The 26,807-nt window shown below is 42.7% G+C and overlaps 3 protein-coding genes and 1 long non-coding RNA gene across 17 annotated transcripts in view; 3 read left to right on the top strand and 1 right to left on the bottom strand.

Annotated features, from left to right (window-relative positions):
* Positions 1 to 823: 823 nt before the first annotated feature.
* Positions 824 to 7,894, top strand: CACYBP (calcyclin binding protein). Its single transcript, XM_026062454.1, has 6 exons — positions 824 to 862; positions 1,001 to 1,196; positions 1,899 to 1,995; positions 2,604 to 2,703; positions 4,460 to 4,554; positions 6,458 to 7,894. The coding sequence occupies exons 1-6, from the start codon at positions 839 to 841 to the stop codon at positions 6,615 to 6,617; spliced, it is 672 nt and encodes a 223-aa protein (XP_025918239.1). The 5' UTR covers positions 824 to 838; the 3' UTR covers positions 6,618 to 7,894.
* MRPS14 (mitochondrial ribosomal protein S14) lies at positions 7,895 to 10,917 on the bottom strand. The gene is made up of 3 exons (XM_026062469.1): positions 10,846 to 10,917; positions 10,275 to 10,433; positions 7,895 to 8,399 (listed from the first exon to the last, which is right to left on the bottom strand). The coding sequence occupies exons 1-3, from the start codon at positions 10,888 to 10,890 to the stop codon at positions 8,217 to 8,219; spliced, it is 387 nt and encodes a 128-aa protein (XP_025918254.1). The 5' UTR covers positions 10,891 to 10,917; the 3' UTR covers positions 7,895 to 8,216.
* LOC112964399 lies at positions 8,342 to 10,267 on the top strand. The gene is made up of 3 exons (XR_003252946.1): positions 8,342 to 8,430; positions 8,912 to 9,002; positions 10,146 to 10,267. It is a non-coding gene; the product is annotated as an uncharacterized LOC112964399 (long non-coding RNA).
* Positions 10,365 to 26,807, top strand: part of TNN (tenascin N) — a 34,850-nt gene continuing 18,407 nt past the window's right edge. The window contains exons 1-11 of one of the 14 annotated variants that reach the window (XM_026062423.1): positions 10,365 to 10,453; positions 13,175 to 13,344; positions 13,959 to 14,822; positions 16,406 to 16,764; positions 17,307 to 17,354; positions 17,440 to 17,528; positions 18,295 to 18,507; positions 18,640 to 18,700; positions 20,350 to 20,757; positions 21,049 to 21,503; positions 22,483 to 22,860. In XM_026062423.1, the coding sequence (XP_025918208.1) occupies positions 21,092 to 21,503; positions 22,483 to 22,860 (790 nt within the window). In that variant the 5' untranslated portion in view covers positions 10,365 to 10,453; positions 13,175 to 13,344; positions 13,959 to 14,822; ... (5 more) ...; positions 20,350 to 20,757; positions 21,049 to 21,091. Of the gene's footprint in view, positions 10,454 to 10,997; positions 11,154 to 13,174; positions 13,345 to 13,958; positions 14,823 to 16,405; positions 16,765 to 17,306; positions 17,529 to 17,827; positions 18,030 to 18,294; positions 20,758 to 21,048; positions 21,504 to 22,482; positions 22,861 to 26,807 lie in introns of those variants that run through there. The other 13 variants (XM_026062335.1, XM_026062417.1, XM_026062409.1 and 10 more) reach the window with 13 other exon arrangements.

Raw genomic sequence — 26,807 nt, 5'->3', positions numbered from 1 at the left:
CCGGGCCGAGCCGGGCCGGGCCGGGCCGAGCCGAGCCGAGCCGAGCCGGGCCGCAGCGCTGCTAGCTCGGGGGAAGGGGGGGGGTCCTTTAGCGGCCCTGTGCGCAAGCCGCTTGGGTTCTTTAGGCGTCTGCCGGGTGGGTTCCCCTTGCCTCTGTCCTGAGATTGAGCCGACAGTACCCCTGCAGCGTTAATCCGAACGCTTTCCAGATACAGAAATACAAGAAGTTTCAAACGTGGAAAACATATTTCCGTACTGGTCAGGTTACTAGTTGTAATATTCCTCTATCGTAAGCAAAGCTAGTATTTCGGGATTCTCTAAAGAGCAAACATTTATCATGTGGAGTATCCCCCCCCCCCCGAATCATACAATTCTACAATAAATCACTTAAAACGGAAGCACAACCTCTTATCGTCTCCCCTCATTTATAGCTTGAGTGGTTTTGATCCTATTGTTTTGCATTTGTTAGATCTTAGAATAAGGAACCTTATTTTGAGGGAGAAAGTAGGTTAATGATGTACAGTGAGATGTTGCTTTTGATTTATGCAGCTGACAGACGTACACGGCAGCAGTAGCTAAATRGCTTGTAATCTGGGGCATAAGAGACATTTACCCGCATTTGACTTTCTTTTTCTGAGTCTTCAGTCTGAATATTTGCTGATTGCTCTAGGTCACTTTTCCTGAGATTGTGCAATACGTTTTTTAGCATAATCCAAAACCTTTTGAGAAGGTGTTCCAAATGTTAAACTTTTATCAGTTTCCATTTTTTTTAGCTGATCAAAGCTTGAAGATTGAWATTGAGAAGTTAAAACCTTAGTGGCCATGGAGTAAGGGACAGATGGATGGCTTCACGCTGAAGAGGGTATAGAGGGAAGTGTACCTTGACTTGCTGAGTCTGAATCCAAAACTGACAGAAGTGAAAGAGCCCAGCGGTGTGAACCCTGAGTAAAAAGAGCTGTATCTAATTTAATTTGTGCATGATCTTTTATTCTTAAATCAGTTACAGAAAGATTTGGAAGAGGTTAAAGAATTGCTTACGAAAGCCACAAGGAAGCGACTTCGTGATGTCCTCACGACTGAAAAACACAAGCTAGAGATAGAAATGAAGAATCAGCCTCCAYCAAAGCTGAAAGGAGATGCAGGAGAAGAAGAAAAGTCATTGCTYGGAGGGTATACAGTGAAAATAAACAACTATGGTAGGATTGCTCTTCTACACAAATAATAGAGCTCAGTCTTCTGCTTTGACTAGAATACAGGGTGGTATTAGTGTGAGTTTTAGTTGCCATTTAGTGTTATAGRGAAGCATTCTCAAATGTTTATACCACACCACAGACTGCGCTAAAAAGCTACTACATGCTTACTGCTCTGTCCYAGCCACAGTGTGTATTAGGTGTAGCCTTTCTTTACTGGGGGCACACATTAGTTAGTGATCCCTGATGCGCCTACTAGTATTTTTCCATTGCCTACGGCTTAGCGAGAATGGAAGGCTGAGCTTTGGCTGCTCTGCTCGCCATGTAGGTAAAAGGAGAAGGAGTTGCTTAAGATACTTGTCATGTGGAGAGCATAAGAAAAAGTGGGTCAAGGGAAGTGCAGGAAAACCAGGCATCTRCTTCTGGCTCCCCCTGCCCAGACGGTGCTGCTGTCCTTTTACTTGAGCTGCTATATGGCTTTTTGTTTCCTCAGGCTTTCCAGGAGTTAGAACAGAGCTCCATGCTAGGACCTTCTTTTTTTATCAAGTTATTCTTGAATAATTAATGTTATCCCTCTGAAGATGGTTTCWGTAAGGCACAGTTCATGGCCATGATCATTGCTAGGGAATACCTTTTTTTATTTATTTTTTAATGGAATGCATAAAGTTTTTGAGGTAAGCTAGAACTCAGTCTCTTTCTCACTTGCAGGTTGGGATCAGTCAGATAAGTTTATTAAGATTTACATCTCTTTAAATGGAGTCCAGAAGCTCCCAGCTGAGAATGTGCAGGTGAATTTCACAGAGAGGTGAGTTCATATTGTTGCACCATGCCAGGAAGGAGAGCGTGGGTGTAGAACATTATCTGAAATACAGGAATGTGTTGTGTTGAATTTTGTTCTGGGTCTTTTTTCTTTTTTTTTTTTTTTTACTTTATTAAAAGTATTAACTCATTAATTAATTACTTATTAAAAGTATTAACTTTTAACAGTACTTTAGCACATACCCTGCTGAATAGCTCTCCTTAGTGGGTGTCAGAGTATTTTAATTTTACAAATGCTCATTATGCCTCATCATGCTTGATAGCATATGTAATGTTAGACCTATTTTTTTTGATGATGATAGAACTGAAATGTAGATTAAGTGAACCCCCCTCCTTTCCAAGGTCATAGGAGCTCAGCGAGGTAGACGTTAGAAAGAACGCTAAAGATCTTGATTTGTTGTGAACCCTGGATGAGTCTTTTTAAGTGCTCAGTATTAAATCCAACTGAAGATTTGAAAGCCTGCTGGCTTGCTTTCCCAAGAAATATGCCTGCTTAATGGTCTTCAGACCCTGTATTTGATGACAGGGCTGAATAGTCTTACACTGCTTGGAACTTTTGTTGGTACCCTTCCTCCCCTCACCTTCTGGTTCTAGGTCATTTGATCTGCTAGTGAAGAATCTGAATGGGARGAACTACACCATGACCTTCAACAACCTTCTGAAACCCATCTCGGTGGAAGGCAGCTCTAGAAAGGTCAGTGTACCTCTTCTCTGTAGGTACTGAATATCTCTCTGTTCACAGCCTGACTCCAGTTCACGAGACTGAGCATTAACCTTCAGTCCCTCCCTTTTGTCTGTAAAGTCTCTTCAGTATAAACATGACTCTCGTTGATCTGTAGTTGTAATAATTGTAGAAATATTTTCTGGAATCCTTGGGCTTCTATTTCAAAAGATGATGGCCAGATACTGAAGATTTTTTTTTTATAGCTCTCCGACAGAATTTCAGAAATTGGTGACAATTATGCAAAAAATTCCACTAAGCATCTGTTTGCATGCTTGTGCTTTTAAACATCTTCAAAAAATTGTTTGCAACTACAAGGGCTAGAGACTTGACTGCAGTTTTAAATCATGGATAGTGTATATAGGCATAATGCCATAGCTTGTCCGTGGTCCAAAACCTCCTCTGTCTTCACTAGGGTGTGTTGCTCCAGAATTAAATACCAGGAACATTTTATTGCTGATGATTGCAACTTGTAATAATGTCCTTACTTTACTGCTTCTAGCACATTTCCAAGTCTAGGGATATGTCAAATATCTTGTGCAGCTGTAAATATTTGCTGTTTCTACTTTGTGGCATCTAATGTAAAGAAACAATGGTTCAATTCCAAATTCTGCTGTGCCCTGAAAAGTAGGACAGTGTAAATAAAACAGCTGAGATAATAAGGGCGATGATCTGGTAGTTTTTAGCAGAATATGAAAGCAAACAGTGGTCGTGTATTTACTGAATTATGCTGAAGCTCCAGCAGAATCTTGGCTGCTGTGGCATGCAGGAAAATTTAGGTCAGGGTTGCAATCAGTTAACCAGGCTTTGCGATGTGTTTGCAAATTACAAGCAAAGGTTAAGCAATGGTCTAAAACTAGTTTCTTATCCCTGGAGAAATAAACTGGGAGGGTCTCCACCTGAACTTAGTGGGTATCCTTACAGAACTCTTAAACCATTGTCTTCTGAATAGCAGAAGTGAAGGCAGCAGTGCAGCTCAGACTTAGAAGTGGGTTGGGGGATTGGAGCTGGAAGAACAGTTTAAGGGTGTAAGTTGACTCGCACAAGTAATATTTAATGCTCTTTTTTGAAAATGTGAACTCATAAATTCTTTGTGAGCAAAATGTGCAGCAAAATGAAGGTACGGTTCAGAATGCTGTGTTACTAGTATTGCTGGGACAAGTGAACACCAGCAATATCTACTAAAGGTCAGTTTCAGAATAGGCAAGAGGTCCTGGAGATCAGAATAAAAATGTCTCGAGCAGATCAGTGCTTTTGCATGACAGTTTAAGGTGCATACTTATCTTACTTCCCCAGATTTCTACTGGTATATGAAATTTCTCTCCTTTTTAATACACTTTTTATTGGGCCTTAAAATGATAGTTTTCCAGTTCTTTTGAAAGGTAAATATAGCCACCCTTTAGGGGCAGTTGTAGGTGGTTTTAGTATCCTAAGAATCACTGAATGGTCTGTTTCTGCAGTGCTGTATATTCTTCTGTTTTAACACAGACTAGTATTATACATAATTGTGCCATTTTAATTATCCACAGTGAGGTTAATACTTGGTACCCTGAAGCTAAGTACATATTAACTTCTATATACTACATAAATCAATAGCTGAGATAAATGTTTCAAGGAATTGTGAATGTAGAAAGAGATTTATATAATAAGCTAATCTCATTCATTGTGGCTGTGACTAGCATCCTTCTTTGGAGTATTCTAAGTCCATGTCTTGGTGTTCTCCATACAGATAAAGACAGACACGGTCCTCGTGATGTGTAGGAAGAAGCGTGAAGAAAAATGGGACTGTCTCACTCAAGTGGAAAAAGAAAGCAAAGAGAAAGAGTAAGTGCCTTTCCCCCGCTTAACCTTCCGTTTCTTGTTATACTGGAATTGTATTAGGATCACCAAGAGAGCAGATATGTGCTGTACTGACTATGCAATTTAACCGTAAGAATTGCTCATTTTGGAGACAAGCCTTTAAGCTATTTGAGAATTATTAGGCTGGGATTCTTTTGGTACTAATATGACTGGCAGTGGAAGAAATACACTTCAAGCTACTAAGTTTGCACTCTTCTGCTGTTTTATTGCTAATGATGAAGGCTGTATCATAGGAAATAAATAGATAGAACCCTGCATGGAGAGTGCTAAAGGTAATTAACCAATTAAGGATTCATTTATATCTTGACAGCTGCATTCCAGGCAGGCACTGCTCTAACAAGGTTTACTTTTCTTAGGCTAAGTGTATGCATACATACTTTCTATAAAAATACACACGTTTTCCCTGCAGCTATGCTGGTTGAAATAATTACTGTTTTGTCATATCTGTGTGTGAAGTACTTGCACAAAAGTCCCAGCATTCTTCTGGCAAAAATAGGCCTCTGGTTGTTATGGATCATTATATAAATATCAAGCTGATTTAGGTCACTTTGCTTAAAGTGGTAGAGAGCAATCGTACAAGCAGTGTAGAGACTGGATATGAAAGGRTGGTAAACGTTGCCAGTGTTTTCACTGCTTCCTGCTGTCAGGAGTCTGCATCCAAAAGAGAATATGTGCACCCACACTGAAGCCTGGAAGCACTCACTTTTCTGTGGTTCTGTCCTGCAACTTTCTGAAGAGGAAAACAGAAGCACCCTACCAATGATTATTTTGCATATGCTTGTAGGATGATTTGCTAAAACTGATCAATCCTGTATAACCAGAGCTGAATCCAGAGCAAAACTACCTTCCCCTCTCAAGCTGTATCTTTGGAGATCAGGAGGAAGTGACTTGACTACTAGTGCATGTTGCTAGAGTGATGGGGTCGCTTGGTTAAACCTCTATCTTGTGCAAAGAAGTACTCTACACTGGCTAGCCCAATCATAATTAGTATTGCACCCTTATTCAAAATGTTGAGGATTTATAGTATGGCAGGTTAGGGTCACTACAGAAATACATCCTCCAGATTCTGCGTGCTCAGCTCTTGGAGACTGACTGTTAGCCCCATACTTGGGGAACTTGCTCCCTCTGCTGATCTATTTAGATCTGCATGCTTTTCAGGTAGCCTTCAGCTACCCTAGTAGCACCTAGGAGAATTTAGAAAATGGCCTAAAGAGGCAATTTTGACAAAGATGGCAATATACACTTCTGGTAATGTGGGACATGTTTTACCCAGATGCTTATGATGTGCGTATCAAGTGGGTATCACCACGTGGGTGACAGTGTTTGTCAGCTGGCTTCGTAAGTTGAGAAAACTACTTTGAAAGACAGTTGTTAAAATCAGTGACTTGACCTCTGGAGATAATCTAAAAAATGTTAAGCAGAAAATGCTTTTTAGGTTGCAAATATTCTGATACGGTCACTTCAAGAGGCTGAGAGTGTGGTCATTTTTCTGTTCTTGTTAAACTTAACTGCAGAGACAGATGTTAGCACTCTCTAGATCTATTATATTCAGCTTCTGCTTCCTAAGATTAATTTTGGGTAGTGCTTCAAGGATCATGTTTCCTAAAAAATGCTTCCTATCATCCTTGATGGGACAGCTTCAAATATATTACTTTTCATAGACTTGCATTTTTACTAAATGTACCCTTTAGGTTTTCCCCCTACTTAGAAGCCAAGTCAGGTGTGACTAAAGATTTCCATAGTCTAAAGACTTTGCCAAAGCAAAATTCTTACTGTTACCAGGATATTTCTAACAAATACTAGTATTTAGATTTTTGCAGAGAATTGTTAGATATGCCAGGCCTTTTCATGTGCATCTGTCTTGCAGGAAGGCTGCCTATGACACCTCAGACCCCAGTGAAGGGCTTATGAACCTTTTGAAAAAGATGTATGCAGAAGGGGATGATGAAATGAAGCGCACCATCAACAAGGCTTGGGTTGAAAGCAGAGAAAAACAGTCCAAAGGGGACATACCAATGGATATTTGAAAGTACTCTAAGGGCCGCCTTAATACTGATCTTCCATGTGAGACTTCCTGTGCTGCAAAAATCATTGTTTACACAACCTTCTTCCAAGCAAAGACAGCCATTTTCCATTTCAGGTTGGAGAAAATATTTAAATAAAATAGCTTATAAAGCATTTCCTTCAGTCAAGTGGCTCACCATTTCCTGAAGAGTGGAACATAGGTATATCCTTACCCCTCCTTCAAAAAAACATTTAAGACTTTTGTGAACCTGAGAAAGAATGTAAAAAAGGAATCCTAAACTAAGATGGGTTGAGGCTGCTTTGTTGCAGGTGACAGCTGTACCCACCTAGGGCTAATGGATTATGTCAGTCTACATGGGTGTGTGTTTTATTACAGGTGGGATAGCATGTTGAGCTGTAAGACATGTAACGAAGGGAGAAATGCTGAAGAAAGCAGAACTGCTATCTCAGGACAGTGCACTTGCTCATTGAACAGAAACATTATGGTCTTTATGCTGTGATATTAAACCTTATTACTCTCCAAAATGAATTATTGGCTGTTTAAACCCTTATGGCTTTTGACAATGAAAACAACTCTTTAACCCCTATGCTAATTGTGACCTCCTTGGGGTGTCTTTGATGTAGTGGCAGTCACAGGAGAGCACTGAGCTGCTGATACAGAATATTGAGTTCTCCCTGGCTCTAGCAGTATATGAGGAAAAGAGAGATGACCTCCATTATCCCCTGTCAAACTTTCAGGGTTTTAAGGTAATAGAGCAAGAAGTATGTTGAGGTAACTTATACTCCAAAATCTGACTAAATTGGGGGTGGTGGGCTACTGTCAAATTGCTGCCTCTGCATCTTCCATCTGACAGTTTACTTGGCCTGTTTATTGCAGCCTCTGAACCATACTGGTGGGGACAGAGTAGCCGTTTCCCCAAGAACAGATTTATTTGAATTTGTATCTACTGAATTAAGCAAGCCATTACTCTCCTATTGTGGCCTGGACTAGGACTTGTTTGCTACCTTGTTCCTAAAACAATGGACCAAGGTAGGCGCAACAAGCAGGAGAGGAATATTAACACACCAAGAGGTTCTTTATCCACTCTTTGCCTACTTGTTAATATATATTGTTTGCATTGCAAGAGTATCTAAACTTGAGGCCATATCTTATTTTCAATTCATTCTCATCCTTGTTCATAGAGTATTTCTTTGCTCACTTGTGTAATTTTATTTATGCTTTTATCCAAATCACCATGGTGAACTTACTGTGTTGTGCCAAACAAACTGCTTGAATGAGCCTTGTGCTGTATGTCTTTATTTTTCATGTTGTCCTTATTACAATCCTCAGCATAGTTCTGCAACAATCAGGTAGTGATTGTCTCAAAATAAACCTGCCTCTAACACAGACTGGCCTAGTGCAGTTATGCTTTTTCCCCCCATCAGTTGGCTGTTACCAATCACAATCCAGTAAGTGAATCTTATGAATGAGAATGGCTTCTCTTCCTCCCCATTAGTGTGATACTTATACTGGACACTTAGACAGGACAGCCTTGCTTTAGTTGAACACACAAACTGAGCCCGTTGGTGTGTTTTGGCTGAACATGCATCTGTGCAGTGATCTACCACATAGCTCTCTGTATCCCAGACATTTGAGCATGGTCAGCAAAATGGCGGAAAACAATTCTGCTAAGCCTCCAACGCCGCTTCACCCCTCGAGGCCGGGATGTCAGGACACATCTATTTCGGATCCTCACCGGGCAGCTGTCCCGGGGCAAGGCAGCAATCTCTTTATCAGCCACTTCCTAAAACAGAAGATCACAGCACAGAGTTCAGGTATGTTCCCCAGAATTTTGAGAGGGTGTATTTCCAGACCTCAAAACCTAGCTGTAGGACAGTTATCACCACAAGCTTCCCTTACTAATTGAGTATCATTTACTGTTTGATAAGGAATGTGTTCATGTCCTCCTCACTTCATCCTTTCTTTCTGGGCATCCTAACAGCGGATGCAAAATGCTCCGCTTGAACACTGAAAATCTGACCTTACTACACATGGAACAATTGCAGCCCAATAACAGTTAGTTCAAATCTGCTTGGCTTTGTCCACGTTGCAGGGTGGGCTAGCCCTTTAAGATGAGCTGAACTTACTTCCATATGTTCCCTGTTAACTGCTTTCCCAGGTAATACTACACTTTGATGCCAATAAAAGGGATTTTATATAGGTCACTTTGGAAGGAGCTATCAGGAGAGGAGAACAAGACAAAATCTCTCTCTTCTAATGAGAAGGCTTAAGAATGGTCTATGTACATGTTTTCAGGAAACACCAGGTAGCAGCAACTGGAATGTCAGAAGAGTAAGCTCAGTAGGACCAAAGAAAATGCAGACTAAAGGAAGACACTTGAGCTTAGGTAAGAGTCCCAAACTGCTGTAGTCTTAATATGCCCTACTCTAAAGGACGGAAGGGCTCAAAGGATCCTGGGTTCAGTCACATTAGGAAGTCACAGAAAGACAAGTGAAGGTAAAACAAAATCTGATGCTGGGTTACACAAACTCCCATTATGCTGCATGAAAAGTGCTGAATAATAGTTTTTCAACACTTCCAACAAACTTTAAACAAAAGTGCTGAAAAGCAATAACATATTTGAAAGGGATTCTCACTTTTAAAGAATACCAGATCAAGACAGCCACCACATGACTTTCAACTTTTTTTTAACAAGGTCAGTAGGACTACTTGTCTTAAGACCATATTTCAATTATTGTTTTTGTACTGTTATATATCTTATTTCTGTATATACCTCTGTGTGTATATATATATATATATAGTCTATCTCGTACAGCCACACACCTGCAGAACTCTTTTTGACCTACAGAATTGTTCAGATTTTATAAAGAAAGCAGCCTGTGCTTTCAGAGAAGATCTGTAGCCTAAGTATCTTTTAAAACTTTGAATTCAGAGTTCAAGCAACATTTTGTAAGGGAGGAAAATATTATTTTTCTTGTGTCTTTCCTTCATTCTAACTGCTGCTAGAACTCTGACTTCAAAAGTTGACAAAAGCAGCAGAGGAACAGCAAAAGAACCAGTGGCAATCCCTTTTTTTTCCATAAGAACATCCGACAAAAATTATTTACCGAGAGAATCATAAAGCCAGGACATAAAAGCAGATTCACGCTCTTTCTCTCCCAGGAAGTTAAGGGTGAAAGGATCTCTCCACAACCAGGCGTGGTCGGTTCTAATGCATTCAGGAATATTAGAGGAATACTCCTGATACTTGCAACTACTCCTAATACTTACTAAGGCAGGCTGAGAACAGGGCAGTGAATGTGCATGCTTTTAAGCAGAGATCTAACTCCCGCATCCGATGCGGCTTTTACATGCCTGTAGCTCATGCAAGAAGCGAAATTAAATACTTCAAACTAAGTAAGTGGTTTTGGCAGGATCAGACTTCCAGGTTTTTAAATGAATAGGGGAGGAAAAATATTTAGTTTGTTTAGGAAACTATAAAAGTGACCATAAAAACATTGATACATTTAAAAAAACCATTCTCCTTTAGGGTATGTGATATTTAAAGTAGCTCCTGCAGCCCAGGGCACGTCAGGGCAGCACCGGCCTTGCGAAGGCTCGCGTCCTGCCCCTGCAGGGCCCCGGCGCAGAAGCGCGGCGACGGGCAGCTTGGCTTTACCTGCAGCTCTTTGGGCAAGATGGTGTTCTTCCGGATGGCGTTGATCCGCAGCCGCTCGTCCGCGTACTCGTACGCCAGCTTCCTTCTCTTGACGTCCCGCAGCATCCTCCAGTCCACGTAGTAGCCCCGCGCTTGCAGCGTGCATGGTGTGGGGAGAATCTAGTTCAAAAACATGACAGGTGAGAATAGGAAGCAGTCGCGTGTACCATTCACCCCATGCAAACACGAATTACTCCCCTAAGCTTGTGCCTGCCGGTTATTTTCCTCCAGTGCCGCTATTTAAGAAATTCAGCATGCAATCCAGCTGAGGAGGCGCATCGGTTTAGTTTGCGGTACAAAAGCCAAGAGAGAATTTACCTTACAGGAGATACAAATGCCCTTRAAATCATCCAGGCTTTATGAACCCTCCCCCCCACCACCACCCGGTTACTCAAAGGCTTCGCGGCGCCCCGGCCCTCAGGCGCAGCCGGGGAGACGCTTCCCCCCGCGGCCGCCCTCCTCAGCGCCGGGCCAGGGGCGGCCGCGGCGGTGGCTGGCAGGGAGGGAGGCAGTTTGCCGGGCCGGGTCTGACCTGCCTAGCGGCCCGCAGCGCCCAGCGCAGCGCGGCCGCCGCCATCTTGTCGCTGCGCGGCGCCGTCGGCCCGGCGCGGCGGGGAGGGGCGGGGCGCGGGGCGGGCGGCCATGTCGGGCTGGGGGCGGCCATGTCGCGGCGTGTCGCCGCYGCTGCCGCCGGGCGGGGCTGAAAGCGCTTCCAGCGGCACGGATAACTCCCTCGGGCTGTGCTCGCCCGGCACTGCCCTTCACTGAAAAGCCCCGAACCCGTGGCACTATGTGTCACCAGGCTCCGTGGTGCTTCGGGAGCTTCAGGGGGGAAGGAAGGTAAAAGTGTGAGGTTTCAAGCTTAAAAAAAAAAGAAAAAAAAGGAGTTGCAGGCTCCAGGAGTTGAGAGCACTGGCAGTGCTAGAGCTGATCTCTGAGAGCTCTGAGCAGTGCTTCCAGAAGATGGCCTGCTGCTCTCAGGACCGAGTGGTAGCGAGGCGGTGTTACCCTCTTCAGACCCAGCTCTCTGCCCCCAGAYGTGGTTTTCCGCTACCTTCTTGCTGCCTGAAGCAGCTTGTAAGGGAGGAGGTGGCAAAATAAAACCACGAGCYCTGTACGAACCCCTTCTTCACATGCACGTTGGTGCTAGTTGGCAGCGCTGCGTGGCTATAGGAGAGAAAATCCGCTGTGTTGGGAGACAGAAACCTCCGGTGTGGGATATTAGGGCAACTGTTCCCAGAAACGGGGCACACGACTGGAGGGGACTGGGGCCCCCAGCTGTGCCCTGCTGTGAGCGCACAGACAGGCGGCAGGACATCCCTTGCTCTGTTGCCTGCCCCGCTGGGCTCTGGCCGCGGGCATCAGCTGCTCCCGAGGGCTCTCCTTTTTTGGTAAAACTTCATTTCTCCTGCTTTTGTGGGTGGAGAAAAGGTGCCAAACCRCTCTGGAGGGCTGTGTCTCAGTGCCGATGTCAGTCGGTAATACCTCCTTCATCAGAGTGAACGGGCAGCTTCCGCAGAAACCTCAGGATCAGTTTTGAGTGGACTATGTGGATCAGAGGTTGGAAGAGGAAAGTTTGTGAAAATGACAGGGGAAAGAGCTCCATCAGGAAAATATGACGAAGTGGCCTTGAGGGATACACCACATTATGGGGTCATTTTTCACAAAACCATGTCTAGCCCRCATGCCAATCACTGCTGTGTGTTAGCAGGAACTTCTGTCTGAACCTGAGGAAAAACTTCTTCACTGTGAGGGTGACWGAGCACTGGAACAGGTTGCCCAGGGAGGTTGTGGAGTCTCCTTCCTTGGAGATACTCAAAAGCTGTCTAGACATGGTCCTGGGCAACGTGCTCTAGGTGACCCTGCTTGAGCAGGGGGGTTGGACTAGATGGTCTCCAGAGGTCCCTTCCAACCTCAACTGTTCTGTGATACTAGGTTTATCTGTCAATTGCTTTCCATAACATTTTTTTTTCTAAGTGTTTCTTCATCTGCTTGCCTAACTCCTAGGTTTATTCCTAGATTTATGATAGCAGTGTTTTGCATTTTTTTTTCAATTCATGRATTTTGCTTAAGTACCAGCATTTTGCAGACATTATTGAACAATCATAACCCTGAGCAGTGAAAAGTGTCTGGGAAATTTTGCTTTGTTTGTTCTTCTTAACCGCTCTATTGTTTCATGAGAGCAACTGTCCCGTTTTACTGAGTGGGACTTTACTTAGACAGTATTTCAAATAACTGTGTCCTGATTTCAGGTAGAACACCCATTAGGTTTTCAATGTTGAATTCATCATTTTGCTTAAATTTTCAATTCATATCAGCTTGTTGAACACATCAAAAAAGTCATACCTTTGAAAAGGGATTCTCTTACAATTTGTAATGCTGTGTGCCAGGCATTTTCCTTAGATGCCTGTTGCATCACAGTTGGTTCATGGTTCCTTTCCATATGTAGTTCCAATCTGGAAAAAAAGGCTAATACGGTCAAATTTTATTTTTCACACCACCCCCAGCAGCAACAGGTTGCACAGTTACTTACCACTTGGATGGTACAGGTGATGGTGATCAGTGAAAAGAGGCCAATTTTAGAGTTGATGAGTAGTTAATTCTCCACAGCCTGCTTAGTTTCTGGCCTTCTTGTCAATCAAGGTGCTAACTGCCTTGAGGGTTTTTGTTTTGTGGGTGTTTGCCATTAGGAACTGAATCAAGACTGCTAACTGCTGTTATGCTAGGCCTTAAACCAGTAAAAATGGATACCTAGCTATTCTTGCTTCTTCCTGCTTTAGGTGGGTCTGATGAGCCATGGAGAGGTGAGGTGCTTGGGGCTGGTCTCATATCTCATCTCTTTGCATCCCTTTCATATGCAGAGAAGCCAGAAGGCTGCCGTGTGGTTGCTCTTGCATGTGTGTGAGGTCCTGGCTATGGAGGGAAGCTCTAGCAGCAGAAAACACTCAGCCTGCAAAGCCCTTGGGCTGTGAGCCTTTCGTGAGCATCTAGTCCTCCAAACTGAGGCTGTTTGTGACTGTGCTTCTCATGCGTGAGTAGTTGGGGAGTAGATTTCTGGTGCTTGTAGGGAGAGAATGTCAGGATTTGTTCCCTGATGTTATTGTCTATAACTTGCTATTTCTGCAGCTTTCCAGCTGGTAAAAACATTYTGTAGAGCATCAACAGAACAAATAAGGCAAGGAGCCATATGTGATCAAAGGGAACTTGCACATTAGATTGTGCATTCATTTAGTCAGTATTTTGTTCTACTTTTTGCCTTGGTCTCTGCGTTTGTTTAGATGGCCTGGACATCTAAACAAGRAAGGAACAGATGAATGTGGGGAGGTGACCTATTTCTTGAGCCAGGGCTATAGTCCTGTCTTGCTCGATAGCATCTCCYTGTGCAGTTTGCATGTCCCTAGCTGTGGAGGTGGCAGAGTGTATGGGTGTGTGTGTTTTCCGCTTTACAGTGCTATCTTTCCCTCTCTGTAAAAGGGTTGCCTGGTGAGTGCATCTTCAGATAGTAAATGTCAAATTATAATCCCCCCCCCCCCATCAAAACTCCATGGTGACCAGGCATTCCCAAATCTCTTGTAAATGTGGCTGAATTAAAAACATCTCGGGTAACAGAGTTCCTAGAAAGAATCTTTTTTTTTCCTTTTTCAGAGTTCAGCCAAGGAGGGGTTTGTCTTAACCCACAAGTTCACGTGCACCAGCTTCATCTGAAGGCGTTTGCAGCTCAGTGTGATAAGCATGCTGAATTTCAGCTCATCCCCCTCCCAGCGACTGAGAATGGCAAAGGCAAGTGATGCATGTTAATGGCCCTTAGCCTGTTAAAATCTTCAGCTCCCTCAAGACAGCTTCTGGTTACAGTAAAGTAAAACAGCTGGTCAGTCTGTGAAAGCTAAAGGTTGGGCTCAATGCACATGCTTAAAATAGTCATGTGGGTGGCTTAACAGTGCCAATAACTCATAATTTGCTTGCTTTTAAGTTCCTGAGGGGTGTGTTTTTTTTTTTTTTCTTGGTTTAGTGTTGTGCCAGGTGAGTGCAGTGTTGTGTTCAACTACTGGTGATTTTAAAAGGTTTTTTACTTCTGCCTTCTCTGTTGACTATCTGAATTTCAGATAATTAATACTTTGAAAGTGCTTGTCTCAATATGTGGGTCTCAGCAAAAATTCTGAGCTCTTTGCTGCCACATTTACAGAGCTGGAAAGACTTTCTGGCTTTTGACCAGAAGTCAAGCATAAAATGAATAGGAAATGGTTCTTCCTACTGGTTTGAGAGGCCAGTACGCAGCGGGGGTTTTCTCCCAAACCTGCTTTTTCCCTGGGAGGGAAACACCCAGAGGCCTCTATTGGTTCCTTTCATCTGGTCTGTGGGGACTTAAATTCATAGCAGGGACTGGTGGTGTTTGCAGCTGGACTGGGAAGAGGAGAAGCCTTGGTAACCTTTCAGGTTGCTCAAGTTGCCTTTGCGAGTGGCAGCTGAAGCTGAAGGGCTCTGAACTAGACAGCTCAAAGTCCTTGAAAGGTAGGAGAAGTATTTTCAATTCTTTTGAGATACTTCTTGTTCTGAATGAAAAGCTCATCCAGTCTTTCTTTGACTTCTGTAGTATGTGTCCGCTAAAGCTTTGAAAACCTTACACAAACACCAATAATTCTGTGTTATGCAAATGTATTATTACTGCAAAACATGTAGTGTACTGTGTAGTATTTAACATCACTCCAGTTTGAAGGAAGTAAGCTTTCTCAAGATGTCGTCTCTGAAGAATCAAATATCTAGGATGAAACCGCATAGCTGCTCAAGTAAGCAGGAGTTTTGCCATTGGGTTTAATGGAACTAGGGTTTAGCCTACAAATTAGTTATTTTAGAATGCTTGTTCCTGATAACTTCTATTTTAGGCTCTGACTTTTTTTGTGTGTGTGTGTGTGTGCCATTGGCTATTTTAAAAGCCTTTCCTGTTGTCATGAGATCATGCTGGAATTTGATCACACTTATATATTATAATTGCAACAAAAGCTTGTAATAATAGTTCAGTATTTTCTCACCCAAGAGCTCTTTCTATGACTTTCAGTGCATCTTCTCACACACTTGGTGATGGAAGTCAGTAGAAGTTCTTTACCATGTAACATGAAATATATTACTAATTTCATAATAAAACTAATGATCATACTAGTGCTAATACAAAGGACATTCAGCGGATAAATAAATTGATCAAATATAGATACTACAAAACTTGTGAGCAGGTGTTCTGTATATAGGCAACAGTGAAGGCTGGCTCTAGGAAAGACTGGCTTAATAGAACTGAAAACCAGTGGTTTAACAGCAGAGAACTAGGTAATTTACTACAAAATGCATATGTATATTAACAAACATGTGAAAATCCTAGCAAGCATCTCTTCTTCTTTTAATGAGTGTGTTGGATTTAGGAAGCAGTCTCTCATTCACTTATGAATGGTCAGTACACCTTGCTTACCAGACTTTGTAGAAGAATTAGCATGAAAGAAAAGGTAAATCAAATAAATGCTGTGCTTCTAGATTCATCCTTATATTTGGCTGATTTTTTTTAATTCAAATTTTCTATTCATTATTTCAAATCAATCAAAACTTCTTTAGTGTTAGGTAAGGTTCGGTCAGTCTGGGGGGGGGGAAGGCACTTGCAGAAGGAACAATCTTGCTAAATTAATGGTTAAAGATTGCATTACACTGAAAGCAGAATGCTGGCTAGCTTATATTGCAATGACAGCAAATGACTTTGGAAGCCCCTAGATGTATTTTGTATGCCACCAATACCAGAGTTAGATTTAAACACACTTACACATATCACAGGAAAAAGGAAATCCAATGTGCAGCTTTCTTAAAGCAAATGACTTTAGAAACAGCAGTATAGTTTCACTAGGGAGAATAAAGACAAATAATCCAATCGGTTAAATACAGCTTATGGAAAGTCTAACATTTGTAGCTAGTCTCAACTGAATGCCTCACTGATAAAAATATGCAAGCAGGAGGAATAGGCAGGAAGATTGGCTAGACTGCTCAGCAACTGAATAGGCGTGACAACATTTTGTGTACATCTTTTGACCCTCAGTTTATTATTATTTTTTTTTTTGCAGACAAAAATTGTAGCCCCTAGGAATGAGTTCYGCTCTTCAGTGTTACTGACTTCTGTCATTCTTTATTGCTAAAAGGAATGCTGCAGTGTTGCAAGACGTAAGGAGCCCGACTGCATTCCCTGTTAACTCTGGGATGAGCTGGTTCATCAATGTCTGTGCTGCTACATCTGCTTCAGCAGTTAAGAACGTGACTTTGCCATGTGCCTTTGCAGATGCATTTGTTTCTCTCTGCAGGCTGSTACTGTGCACTTGCCTGTTCCCACACTGTAGATCTCCATGCTTAAAACAGCATGTCATTCTACAGCCAACAGCTGTGTGATGGATGTGAGGGTAGAGTGCATGATGAATATTCACCACTGGTAATGCTTGTGTCTCCTGAATCTAAACACTCCCTTTCTAGGGTTGGTCAGACAGGTCTCCTACTGCTTTTCTCAAGAGTTAAATAAGTAACAGTTTGGATATCAGCACCAGTTCTGTGAACTTGCTAAGGACTTTCTGGCATGTTTTGCAGTATCTATTATTCTTCTTGTCTTCCTCAAGAAACCTTCTTTGGCTTTAGGATGGTGTGCTCAAAAATGCTTTGCTCAAAAAATATTCTCTCCCTTTGTAYTGGGAAAGCTCAGGTCTCGGCCCATGGCTCCTTTCACTGCACCTCCCTTTCTTCTGGCTATTTACCTTCAGCTTTAATTTGTGTTGCTTCTAGTGTTGCTCTGTATAACTCTCGCTGCCTGGATATGTACATATTCTACTCTGCTGACTACCTAGGCATACTTATCCCATTGTATTGGTTTAATTTCTCCGTGATAGTCATCCTTTTGGGAGAGGTAGCTGCCTCTAGCATAGTGACAGTTAGCTCCCCCATTTCTCTCTTAAWTTTTGATCTTCTAATTCTCTCTCTCAGCTCTGCAACCATGGAGCTGTCCTAGACCTGCATTTCCTTCCTCTGACTGTAAGTCCCCCTTCCTCTGCTCAGTCACACTTCCATATCACCTGGGTGACACTCCTGCTAATATCCACACCTATGTCTTTATCAGCTTTTGTCTTGACTGAAGCAGCTTCCCATCACGCATCTCCTCGCTCGCTAAGTGCTGGTAGCTGTTGCCCAGAAGACCATGCTGTGGAGGTCTGTACCCCAAATCCTCAAGCACTGACCTTTAGAATGTAAAAAGACTAATAGAATTAGATCATTAGAGATCTAGGTTATTCGATCATCAGAATTAGATCACTGAAGTCTTCCCATGAAAATCCTGTAGGTTCTCTGTGGTTTGGATTATCCTRTGCTTTCCTCTGTGAAGGTTAAAAAGCTGTAAGCAGGGCTTCTTCCATTACTTTTCTTGGGAGAATATTCTGTAATCTAACAGATCTGACTGTTAGGAATTTTTTCCTAAATTGTTCCTTTCCTTAATTTCCTATTATTGCCAGTTATAGGTATGACATGATATTCTCCATGAAGAATCAGTTAAACCCAGTCTTTTTGAACAGCAGGGAAAAATCTCTTTATTACACGATGATGAGCCAGAAACGCTGTGCTTCTCTTTCATTATGCTTGACAGAAGTGCTTATGTTCATTCAAGAGGAAAAACCCCTGATCTCCAGGCCCAGGAAAATCTGAGATCAATTTGTGGTACCCAAGAAACCCTAATTTGTAATGACATCATATTACAGCCCAGACTGGCATGCAGTGCCGAGAGAAGGGGTTTTATGTGTGTGCATGTGTTTGGCGGGGGAGGGAATGGCTTAGGGGACTTATCCCAGGGATTTGGAAATAAACCCCACAAATCAAGGCCTTTGGGTTTTTCTACTGTGGTTTATGGTGAGACTCTGTAGATCTTAGGCATTAAATTTGTTCAGAGCTTTGAAGCAATCTCTTAGGACTTCATTTGTTTCAGAAGTCTGCACAGCAGAAGAAGAAAGGGATAGTTGATTTCTGCGGTCCTTTGATGGAGAGGAGGCCTGGAAAACAGAATAGCAGCTGGCTGGAGATGGGAAAACTGCACCTTTGGTGGCAAACGGGTGGCTGCAAAACTTCAGGAGAAGGATGTAGCRGAACAGCATGCAGAAAGGAAAAGGGAAGGGGGGGGGAAGTAAGATAACTGCAGTAGGTAGGTGCTGAAAGTAAAAAATGCTGCTTGGGAATGAACAGCAGAGTTAATTACCATATGTTATTTAATTCATATATGATAAAGAATTATAGACAGAATCTGAAATTCATACCCTATTTCGTTTGATGCCAGCAATGATTTTGCCTGAAGAGAGATGAACTAGCACCCAGAATTTGGGCTGTCTGCAATATAGGTATGAGTGGGCATAATACGTTTATCAATTGATTTTAGGAACCAAAGCCTCATGYTTCTGAGCATGAAGGAGACCTTCTTGTACCTGTGTTGCCAATGATGGGGCATGAACCTAATGGTAGGGATTTTTCCAGAGTTATGAAAGTCATTCAGGAGATGGTGGATATAGGGATATTTCACAGAAACAGATTATTTATTACCATCATATTCAGGGTTGTATGACTTTCAGAAACATTTGATAACCATTGAAATAGCTGAGGAGCTGAAAACTTAGTCTTTTGTATAATTTTTTTTTTTAGGACTGGAGTCCTTTGTTACCTCAAGCATTATCTGGGCCAGCACTATTATCTGGGTTCAGATGGGCTGTTACTATGGATACATATTAGCCAAGTGGTTTCTAGTTATCAGGTTACCTAATTTAGCACTTAAGTAATTTTTTTTTTTTCCTGCTTGTGCAATGAATAACATGACTGCTTGGTAAGTCACATATGGTGGCATTTTGTATTTACATCCTGTGATAGAGAATTATAAGTATGTAACCAAGTATATATCACCTCCTGTTCAGATTGACATCTACCATTAATGCCAAGATTCAGTTTGTAACGCTGAATAAGCCAACCAATAAATTTAGGTTTCTAACTTTATATTTTATTCTTCCACTTGTGTTTATTCAGTTCCTTCATTCCTGTTGCTCTTATCTAAGAGGTGTTCCTTTCTTAAATCCAAATTTTACAGCAAACAGTTTTGTTTCTGTTAAATACTTAAAACCTTTAAACCAAATTCTTTGTACTTGAGTTTAGATTTACAAATACCAATGCAGTTACATCAAACAACAATTTATTTTTTTAGCCTTCAGTTCCGTGACTTAATCAGCCTGGAAATGAGCTCTTCCTATCTATGCCTGCAGGGTAGGAAAGAAGGAATACTTCTGAAATAAAAGTACAGGAAAACAAATGAGGTTACAACTCATTCTCTCACTCCATGTGTGAACAGTGAGATTTRCTTTAGTAGCTTCTAAGTGAACCTTGCCAATGCTGAGAGAAATCAGATATTGAGTCAGAGCAAAATAAACTTGAAATCCCTCAAGATATTTCAGTGTTCAGGCACACAAAATGCCAATACATTAGTTTCATATTGAGGAAATGTTTTAATTATCCCCTGTCCAGGTAACAGTGTAGACTATGCACTATCTTAGAGGAGAAGGATGGTTTTAATTTTATGTAGCAATTGAGTCCCATGGCTAACAACTGATGATTTAAACCTAAAAGGCCTTTTTGAAGTGATGGACTGAATCAATAGTCATTGGCATGAGGCCTGAACCAGAAGGTAGCTGGTTCAGATCTCTCTCAGGACAGTTGTACCCAAAGTGAGCATCTTTATGAGACTTAATGACCCATGTGAAGTGAGGTGAAAGTCTCAGTCCTGCCTCTAAGGAGCAGGTATCCTCATCTCCACAGAAACCCCTCCACCATCTTCAGTGGGCAGAGGCAGAGATAGGGACTCTTAAGGCCAGGGCTAATGCTTTGTCAGGTCAGCATGTGATACGTGCGGTCAGGCCCTGCACTGAACCTGGTACGTTTATAGATTGACAGGAAAAAAAAAAGTATATTTCAGCAGTGCGCTGTAGAAGGATCCTGAATTGTTTTCCAGCTGTAAGCAGACATACAAGCTGTATCCCAGTGAAACCTGTTCTGCCTTCCACTTTGTTTAGCCAGTCTCTCTCCTTGAAATAATGCCATATGCCACTGCCTGTGTAGAAGCTGACTCTTGTCATCCCCTTGAATACCTTCCTGAAAATATTTCCATCTGTGCCTGAAATGCAACTGTCCTGGGAATGATCTTCTGTGGCATGATGCACACACTGTAAAGTGTGTAAAACTGCTATCTCCCAAACTTCCTGTACTTAAAGATGACTGTCAGCTCTGTGAATTTTTGATGGACACAACATGGACAGTTATCAGCCTGCTAGTTGAAAACCCCGCAAGCTGAGATACTGCTGCAGATCAATTACTGTGGCCGAAAGGACCACCAACAATCTGGATCACAGCTGAGAAACAGGTGAAATGTCTATTGTAACTGCAGGGAACAAGAAATGCCCCATGACAATAATCACAATGCACCGTGATGCTAAGTCTCATCTGAAAGCTGCAAGCCTAAATCTTCCAGATCAGTGGGTTTGGAAGCTCTCTAGTCTCTAACTCATCTGGTGTGACCCTTTTTTCAGGTGCTGACCAGCCTACTACTGAACCAGGGCAAAACAGAGGACATGTCTTTTTAAAAAACCTTTTTAAAAAGCTGAAAAACAGTTTCGTGATCATACTTCTCCCTTTTGGTTTTTCTTGAAACCAGCTGTGCTGTTTGAGGGATCAGCATTTCTCTGAAGACTTGCCAGATGGATTTCCAGAGCTGGTGTGCCTTCTCTCTGGGGGTATTGCTGTGCTGTGCTCTTCAGACGTCTGCCATTCAACTGCCTACATCTCACAACTGCACCAGCAATGGCCAAAAAATATCCTTCAGCCACTCGTACAAGATTGATGTGCCCACGTCTTCCCAGATCAAGGTGGAGGCAGATCCATTACAGCAGGAAGACAGTAGTGAGGTGCAGCTGGATCCTGGGGAGGCCGAGGAAAATGAAGAGCAGAATATCATCTTTAGGCACAATATCCACTTGCACACCCCCAAAGGGAACTGTGAAACTTTGGACCACATTAAGGGCCTGCTTGAGAGGATGGAAAAGTTGGAGAAAGAAGTGGCAGAGCTGAGAGAACTCTGCAGCCCTCAGACATGCTGTGGGGGAAGCAAAGGTATGTAGTAATTGCAGTATCTGTTTTTATATCCCCCACATAACCTGTTTTCTTCAGAAATTTAGGGGCTGGAATCCATGTCCCAAAGTGATGGGGCTTCTCCATGAGTGAAATGTTAGAGTCCTGCAGATGGAACAGTGTTCAGATTACTGTGTTGTGAATGGAAATCTGGAGGTCCCAAAATGTGGTAGTACCACAGCAGTATCTGGAATGGGTGCAGGGGAAATCTCCCCAGGCATCTCCCAGAAGTAGAGGGGAAAAGTTCCTGAATTTCACATAGATGGGCAGCTCAGTGAAGGAGTTTCTGGGGGAGGGGAAGAGCGGAGGACGGGGGAAGCACTTATTATTGTCTTTTTCCCTTTTTGTTTCTGCTTCTAGAATCTTGTAGTTGTTGAGAATGTCTCTTTACTTCGTGCTAGATAACTGACTAAAGAGCAGTTTCTGATGTTGTTATGTAGGTAGAGCCAGTGGCTGCTATGGTCAAAGGTTTACACAACATGACCTCTAAGAAAAGATTTAACAAACTGGTGTTGTCTGGGGAATGGAGACAGAGGGAGAAGTGCTAAGTCTTCAGTTACATGAAAAACACAGCCCTATAGAGGACAGGAATAATCTCTCTAGCTCTTTAATAACTGCGATGAGAAGTGATGAGCTTAAATTACAGCCAGGAAGGTTCAGGTTAGAGGCTATGAAAAGCTGGATTGTCTGGGGTGGTTATGGATGCTGCATTCCTGGTAGACAAATGTGTTAGGAGAGGCAAGGGTGGTGCTGAGGCTTCCTTGAAGCAGAGGCAGGTGGACAAGTTCTTGAGGTCTTTTCCAGCCTATGTTTTCCAGTGATAGTTATGCTTTCCCTTTAATGAGCTTGAACAGATATTTCCATACCTATCCATTGCGCTATTCCTAATATACATGTTTCTCCCTCCCCACCTTGTCTGTGTGTCACGTGCTGTTGTACATTCTGGTGCTGCTCTGGCCAGGTGTCTCGCATTGCAGCAGCCATGGGACATTCCTCTATGAGACTTGTAGCTGTAAATGTGCTGAGGGCTGGGAAGGCAGCGACTGCTCCCACCCCACCTGCCCCAACCACTGCAGCAGCCATGGGCACTGTGATGGTAGAAGATGCATCTGTGATGAGCCTTACTTTGGTGAGGACTGCAGCCAGCGGCTCTGCCCCGAGAACTGCAGCAGCAAYGGGATCTGTGACACGGCCAAAGGGGTCTGCCAGTGCTATGAGGAGTTCACTGGAGAGGACTGCAATGAGAAACGATGTCCGGGGGACTGCAGCGGCAATGGGTTCTGCGACACAGGAGAGTGCTACTGCCATGATGGCTTCTTCGGCYTTGACTGTTCCCAGGGTAAGACACTTGTGTATTATTTCTCTCCTTTCTTTCATCCTGAGTTTTCCTCTTTAACTTCCTGAGAAGTGTTTGGCTCATTCTGTAGGTAAGCCAAACCAGGGGTTACCATGTTCCTCTCTGAGTTCCTACTGGGCTAGGGGATGCTATGTGGTCCATGTCTTCAAGACCTGAGTGGAAAGCACTTCTGAACTGGGGAGAGGAGGAGACACAGGTTTAGGCAGCACTAGCACGAGTCTGTGTGTAGCAGCTGAAGGAGAGAGCCAAGGTGGGTGTGGAGCCTGTAATCGAAGAGGGAACCAGAAGCTATCTTTTAACATAAAAGTGAGGCAATAAAGATAAAATCATGCTTGCTGCAGTGGGCACTGCTTGCAAATAAGGTAGTTGATTTGATAAATCATCTGAGGTGAAAGATACATAAAGCCTTTAAATAATTTCCCTTTGAAATTAAGACTTTGGGAAACTCTCTTACCCTACTGTGTTGCAAGGCAATAGGATCTGACTGAGAAGGCCTGACTGAGCTGACCTTGAAGTATGTCCAGCAGTTTCTACTTAATGCTGGATGGTTTGGTGCGTATTTTGAAAAACCTATAATCTTCCTATAACTGCAGATCTATACTCCAGGCCTCAGCACTCAACCTTTTCTCCTAAAAGCTGCCTTTCCTTCTCAGCACATCACTGCTTAGCTTAATCTTTTACAACTCCTCAGGAAGAAGTGGATAACAGCCACACACTGAGCACCAGCTATTGCTCAGGTAGGCATTTGCAGTGACTTTACTGACAGCTCCTTTCTGCTCTGTATCAGCTCTCACTTCTCAGACTTGATCTRTCTGATCTGCGATTCACCTATTTAAATATTACTATCTCAAATTCTTTCTCCAAACAAGAGCTCTGCATGAGCTCTGCATGAACACTTCACCTCTTCTACCACCTTTCCCTCTATTCAGAGTTTTTTCTCTGAGGCTCCTGCACTGTTCTCTCCTTTCAGTAGACTGGTGTTTGCTGCTGAGGAGGCAGCACCCTTACAAAGGTGGAAAATAGGATTGTTTCTGGTTTCCCGAGAACCAGGTACTTCCGCAAGGGTGTGGAGGTGAGAGGCTGGGTGGGTCTAGCCTTGGATCCTCTTCCTTACGAGACATCCGCAGCTCCTCCACAGGCTGTGAAAGTGGGCTTTGGTCTCTGATTATGTAAGCACTACAGAGTTAACATGTATTGCACAACCCATTTTGCTGCTGTTTCTGAGCGCTATATCTCCACTCCTGCTTAAAACCTGTTTTAATTCCAAAGTCAAATTGTTCCCTTTTTGGCATCTGTAGCCAAGTGCTCCTCTCCTTTAGCTGTCAAATGGTCTTTTCTGTTCCAATTTGAAGTAGATTTCTGTATCCTGGGAGATTTACACTGAGCACTTTTTTTTTTTAAGCTGTTTCTTTAAGTTCTTTTTTATAAATATATCTCTGATCATGAAATGACATATTTTGTTGTTTATTGCTATGGTAACTGGCATGTCTGAATATCTAAAAGTTACTCTCAGGCACGCAACAGTATAATTAATTTCTTACAATTCCTTGCTAAGGAGAAATAGAGGACAAACACRCATCGAACACCAGGTATTGACCTGTGCTTTTCCTAGGCCTTGTTTACTGACTACTCCAAAATAGCACTGTTGGATATTTGATGATGAATAAAACATCAATTTAAAACCAAGGTATCTTATAACATGCTGTTTGGTGTCTCAGCACAGTAAGAGTTGAACCAGGGYGTCTGTATTTTGATGCTGTAATCAGCAAAGCTGGRAGGAAAATAAAGAGGGACTCTTCACTGTTCCCAGCAGAGCCAGCATTCCTAAGAAGCATCTASGCGAGCTTTCAGCCCAGTGCTGAATCTGTAAATACGCTGCTTGTTTCCTGCTTGCCGAGGCCATTAGGGCCTCGCTGTGCTTCCTCAGGAGAAGCTGCCTAATGGAGAGCGATTTGTGAGAGCAGGCAGAGCATGAGAGGCACTTGTGGYGCTGCCCACCACCACCCTCCCTCACTCCTAACTCGCTCACRATTCAGTTGTGACCGTGATGAACCCTTTGGCTTCAGAGCCGGAGGTTTTCTGGTGTCRGAGAACAAGAGGAGGGGGATTTTGAGGGTWACCAARTCCAGGCAGCRCCTCCTTCCCATTCACACCTTCCYAGGGTCACTTCCCCAGGCYGYGACTAGGAATTTCTGTCGAGTCCTGAAGCGCTTGGGTTTGTCCCATCAGCTGGGGAAGATGGCTCTGGCTCATCTCGGAATACAGCAAATGTGTGTTTCTAAGCCAGGACTAGATGGKTGCTGCCTTTGCAAGAACACATCCAACCACCCTGCTCTGAGACACGCAAACTGTCCCAGGCTTTGTCCTTAATGGAAGATGCTGGTTTCTTACGTTACGCCTCTCCTCTTCAGAGAGGCAGATACACCCTGCTCCAAACTATGCTTAGACATAAGGGTAAACCATATGATAGGCATTTGGGTTCTTTATTGCTTTACTGCAAAGTAGACTCAAGTCCAGCTGTTATATCACAAGGGGAGGAAGGACAAATCTCACATTTTTGTACAAGTTTTTCATCAAAAACAATGGTATGCATATCTTAACGAWGGAATTTGGTGAGAGCTGTGAATTATACAAGGGAATGAACACTGTTTTCAAGTGAAAAGAATGTAATGATGGTATCTGCCATAAAAATGAGGATTTGTTATTACATGTACCTTTTTTCCAGGTACTAACAATCTGTTGTTTGCTATCAGTTGGTGTCTTAATGAAATTCAGCTGGTGGGCACATCAGCTCAGTAGTTGAGCTTGATCAGTTTATGATGTGGTTGCTTCTAATTAAAATCAGATGAGCTTGTTGATGAATGTCCTCTCTGGTCCTACATGAGTACTTTCAAGGGACATTCCTTCCCCATTGGACCAGGTTGCCAAACTATCACATTCAGTTTTCCCAGAACTGCTGAGCTGCATATCTTGTGGTCAAAAGGTTAAAGCACTGTTGGCATCCTGAGATCTATTATGTGCAACAGATTTGCCAAGAGCTCTCTTCTTCAGGCACCGAGTTTAATTTTCCATCAGTACAAAAGCTATTTTCTACCCTTGCTGTGAATAAGCTGTTTTCCAGAGTTTTGGGGACCAGCTGACCTTTTGAAGCAACTCAGGCAGTGATATGAAAAGAAAGTTTGGGTTGTTTTTTTTTTTTCCTTCCTGGAATCATCAGAAGGGTCAGCTTTATGAGAGACTTTTCCTCAAGCCAGTGTGGGTTTAGAAGCTGGAAAAGAAAAAAGTCCAGGAAATTATTGTATTTGTTACTGCCTGCAGTATTCACTTATAGTTAATGAAGTGCTGTTGGGCAGAAATGGGCCAATCCAAGATGATCATGGATTATTGAGAATTCCAGTTCTTGGTTCTCCCTGTATTCAGAACAGGTTTAAAAATGGTTCTTGTTTGGCCATGTAGAACAGACAGAACTTTTACAGCATCTTAATCCAATCATAAATAAAACATAATAATGAAGCTTTGCCTAGATGATGTGCACATCAGAAGACTGAAAGGATAGGAAAGATTTATGTACCTGTGTGGGAAGAAGAAGAAGAAGAATCAATCCAGTTAGGATTAGTGATAGTGAAACTCTGCAGCTTTGGAAATCCTGTTTGTGACTGGAATTTCAGATAATGTTTTTCTGACAATAACCACCCTTGTTCATGGAAATGAGGGGGGATYATCTTAGTGGGTTTTCACTATTTCCTAGTTTTGCCAAAGTACAGAATACTCCAAGAACATAATTGGTCATAATTTTTGCATTTAATTTTAGATAAAATCAGAAAGTGCCGAAGTGACTGAAATACATAATAACCCTGCATTTTTTTTGGTGTCTGAAAAATCAGTGCAAGTTTGGTTTGAGTTTTGAGAGCTGGTCAGGCAGAGAGACA

This window comes from Apteryx rowi, unplaced genomic scaffold (genome assembly GCF_003343035.1).
Source record: "Apteryx rowi isolate R43461 unplaced genomic scaffold, aptRow1 scaffold_100, whole genome shotgun sequence".
Taxonomy (NCBI): domain Eukaryota; kingdom Metazoa; phylum Chordata; class Aves; order Apterygiformes; family Apterygidae; genus Apteryx; species Apteryx rowi.
The sequence above is the reverse complement of the archived record's forward strand: the minus strand, read 5'-3'. Positions and strand labels throughout refer to the sequence as shown.